Consider the following 1216-nt stretch of genomic DNA (forward strand, 5'->3'; position numbering starts at 1 on the left):
ACACACACACACACACACACACACACACACACACATATATATATATATATATATATACACACACGATGGGCTTCTTTCAGTTTCTGTCTACCAAATCCACTCAGAAGGCTTTAGTTGGAGTGAAGCTACAGTAGAAGATACTTGCCCAAGGTGCCACGCAATGGGACTGAACCCGGAACCATGTGGTTGGGAAGCAAGCTACTTGCAAACACAGCCACTCGTTTCTTTGCTATATACATCTTTTATATCATTGTTGATGCTGTTGCAGCCATTTCTTGTTTTTCGTATCTTTTGCAGGTATTTTGTTAGAAATTAAGTACAACCAACTGGACATTATCAGGAATAACAATGTTAAGGACACCGAAGAGCAGGGCTTTCAAATGCTTCACAAATGGTTTACAAGTTGTGATCCAGAGAAACGTACATTTGGAATACTAAGGGACGCTCTTAGAGAAGCTGACTGTTTTGCTGCACTCCATTGTCTACCGTGAAACACAATGTGAATTTCTGCGTAAATGTTTTTTCAGTCCAAGGCCAACCAAGACCAAACAATGATCCGTGGTTGAATGCCTTCCATCTAAAACCATTCATTTTTTTAATCCCGAGTATAGAGAATGCATAGCCACATCGCACAATGTGTCCTTTAAGGCAGTAAGGTGTGGAGTGAAGATTTAACTACTAATTCTAGCAGATCTATCTACCACATAGAGACCCCTTTTACTGGTTTGGTTTGGCTCCCTTGTTAGAGATTAACTTTTTAAATAAAGATAAACTTTGAAATTCTCTTTTGTTTTTCTAGTTTGTCCAAGCACCTCCCTAAACACTTCAACACTTCTATTGTTATGGAGAGAGAGTTTTAACATCCTGTGTACATTGATGGATATTTACTTTCATTTATAGCTTAGAGTAGAATGTCTGGTGTGGAGTCGCAATGGCCCAGTGGTTAGGGCAGCGGACTCGCGGTCATAGGATCGCGGTATCGATTCCCAGACCGGGCGTTTTGAGTGTTTATTGAGCGAAAACACCTAAAGCTCCACGAGGCTCCGGCAGGGGATGATGGTGGCAAACCCTGCTGTACTCTTCCACCACAACTTTCTCTCACTCTTTCTTCCTGTTTCTGTTATGCCTGTAATTCAAAGGGTCAGCCTTGTCACACTTTGTGTCACGCTGAATATCCCCCCGAGAACTACGTTAAGGGTACACGTGTCTGTGGAGT

General features: G+C 41.9%; 1 protein-coding gene across 1 annotated transcript in view; it reads left to right on the plus strand.

Moving 5' to 3' along the window:
- The window catches only part of LOC106876521 (E3 ubiquitin-protein ligase MIB2), a 12352-nt gene extending 11567 nt beyond the window's left edge, over window positions 1-785 (plus strand). Inside the window, exon 7 of the mRNA XM_014925103.2 lies at window positions 298-785. Within this exon, the coding sequence (XP_014780589.2) occupies window positions 298-491 (194 nt within the window). The 3' untranslated portion in view covers window positions 492-785. The remainder of the gene's footprint in view (window positions 1-297) is intronic.
- The last annotated feature ends 431 nt before the right edge of the window (window positions 786-1216 follow it).

Source organism: Octopus bimaculoides, chromosome 30 (assembly GCF_001194135.2).
Source record: "Octopus bimaculoides isolate UCB-OBI-ISO-001 chromosome 30, ASM119413v2, whole genome shotgun sequence".
Classification (NCBI taxonomy): Eukaryota; Metazoa; Mollusca; class Cephalopoda; order Octopoda; family Octopodidae; genus Octopus; species Octopus bimaculoides.